General features: G+C 59.7%; 1 protein-coding gene across 1 annotated transcript in view; it reads left to right on the top strand.

Annotated features, from left to right (window-relative positions):
• Positions 1-380: 380 nt before the first annotated feature.
• The window catches only part of LOC104492290 (glycylpeptide N-tetradecanoyltransferase 1), a gene marked incomplete at both ends in the record, with an annotated part of 3,796 nt that continues 2,045 nt past the window's right edge, over positions 381-2,131 (top strand). The window contains 3 exons of the mRNA XM_010134825.1: positions 381-497; positions 958-1,128; positions 1,478-1,586. Coding sequence (XP_010133127.1) covers positions 381-497; positions 958-1,128; positions 1,478-1,586 — 397 coding nt within the window. The remainder of the gene's footprint in view (positions 498-957; positions 1,129-1,477; positions 1,587-2,131) is intronic.

Genomic DNA, 2,131 nt, shown 5'->3' with positions numbered 1-2,131 from the left:
CCCTGCTCTAGCAGGGGGGTGGACTGGGTGAGCCCCAGAGGGCTCTGCCAGCTCGCACAGTCTGTGGGTTCTGTGAGCGTTGCCACCAAAACCGCTTGGAGACCTGTCAGAGCAGAGCAGCTGCTTCCTCAGGGCTTTCGCAAATCGAGGACCGTCGATTTCCTTCTGTGTCTCTAGTGGGGACGGAGTGGCCATGAAATTGTGCTGGATGGCAGCGGTCCTGCCTTGTCGCATCTCTGTCACCCCCTCGCCCTCCTCTCTGCAAACCCACGCTGCGTCGGGCGGTTGGAGCAGGACACGGGGTGTCCCAGGGCAGGCTGAAGCCAGCACACTGGGGACCTTTGATGGGACGTGACTTGTGAAGTGTGTCTCTCCTCCAGGGCACTGCGTCCTCCGGGCTGGCTGCCCCAGTGGCACTGTGGAGTCCGAGTTGTCTCCAGCAAGAAGCTGGTTGGGTTTATCAGCGCGATTCCAGCCATGATCCACATCTATGACACGTGAGTGCTGCTGGGCTGCATTTCTCACCCTGCCCCTTGATGGCACCTGGGGCTTCCTGGGAGCGCTCAGGAGGTCTGGCTGGCTTGTCCGTCCCCCGGACCTGTGCAGATCAGCCACGGAGATGCTTTGCTGCTTCGCAGGTGGGGAATATTCAAGGAGGGTGGTGAAGTTCTGTGCAAGGACATGCTGTAGTTGAGGCTGTTCTCCTTGAGTGAGGTCAGCTTAGAGCTACCTTACAGAAACCCTCCAGAGCTGAGGGGAGAGTGTTTTCCCTGGGAAAACCTTGGGTAACACCTTAAAGGAGAGTTCTCCAAGCCCAGCCCCTGCCCCTTGGCCTCCCCTGGGGCTTTGACTCCTCATTCTCTTGAAGGGGCTGGAGGTAAATTGCCCAGGACATAGGACCGATCCTCCTGGGTCAGGACCCCCGGGTCTCATGCTCCGCCTTGTTTCTTTCCCAAGAGAGAAGAAGATGGTAGAGATAAACTTCCTGTGCGTCCACAAAAAGCTGCGCTCGAAGCGGGTGGCTCCGGTTCTGATCCGCGAGATCACGCGGCGGGTGCACCTGGAGGGGATCTTCCAGGCTGTTTACACGGCGGGAGTGGTGCTGCCAAAGCCTGTGGGGACCTGCAGGTGAGTCGGTGGCTCTCCAAAGAGCTTTTGGTCTGCAGACCTCCCCTGCGGGGATCCCCTCTGTGTTGTGTAGTGTGGGTGGGTTTCCCCGGGACACGAGGGATCGATTCCAGCCCAGGTTTCTCCTCCCCACGCCATCCCTCCAGGATTAAGTCCCGTAGCTTTGCTTAAGCTGCTCACGTACCCCAAGTGCCTCAGGCCGCCCTCGTATTTATTTCTCTGCGGGAGCTGCTGGCCCGGTGACGCGCCGCTGCGATGGTCTTGCTTGCCCTCTCACGGCAGGCAGGAGAACCGCGCGGCCATCCCGCTGCCCAGGAACGAGTCACCCACCGCGAGCATGTTTCTGCAGGTACTGGCACCGCTCCCTGAATCCTCGGAAGCTCATCGAGGTCAAGTTCTCCCACCTGAGCAGGAACATGACTATGCAACGAACCATGAAGCTTTACCGGTTGCCTGAGGTAGGTGCCAGCTGGGGCCATGAGCCACCGAATTGCTCCTTGCTGAGCCAGGGGTGAGGCTGGGGACCGAGACACAACCCTCTTGGCTGAGGTCGAGTCCTCCGCCTGCAGAACCGGGCTTTGCTTCCTGTGCTAAATGACTCTGTCAAGCCACGGCGCTTTATTTATTTGTGCCCGCGTACCTGCATTGTCAGGGCAAACCCTCGCAGCTAGAGGAGCCTGAGAGCCTGTTTTGTGTGAGTCACAGCCTGCCCTCCTGTACAGCGGGAGCGCAGACCTGACAGCCTTCATCTGTCCAAACACAGCCTCGCCACGACCTTGAGTCGGACCTGTCCCTTGTTCTTCACTCAAACTGATCGGGTCTGTCACCGCACTGGTCCTGCTGGGGAAGTTCCTCAGCTGGATGCGGCAGAGAAAACAAACCAGGCATTAAAGCTGCCCCCCCGTCCCTGACCTCGCTGGCTTCTCTGTCGGTCAGAGCTGCCCGTTGCGGTTGGAGAGGCGGCGGTAGCGCTGGGCAGCTCGTGGCTGCAGCAAAGGCACCA

This window comes from Buceros rhinoceros, unplaced genomic scaffold (genome assembly GCF_000710305.1).
Source record: "Buceros rhinoceros silvestris isolate BGI_N320 unplaced genomic scaffold, ASM71030v1 scaffold40234, whole genome shotgun sequence".
Lineage (NCBI taxonomy): Eukaryota > Metazoa > Chordata > Aves > Bucerotiformes > Bucerotidae > Buceros > Buceros rhinoceros.
This window is presented reverse-complemented; position numbering and strand designations above follow the sequence as displayed.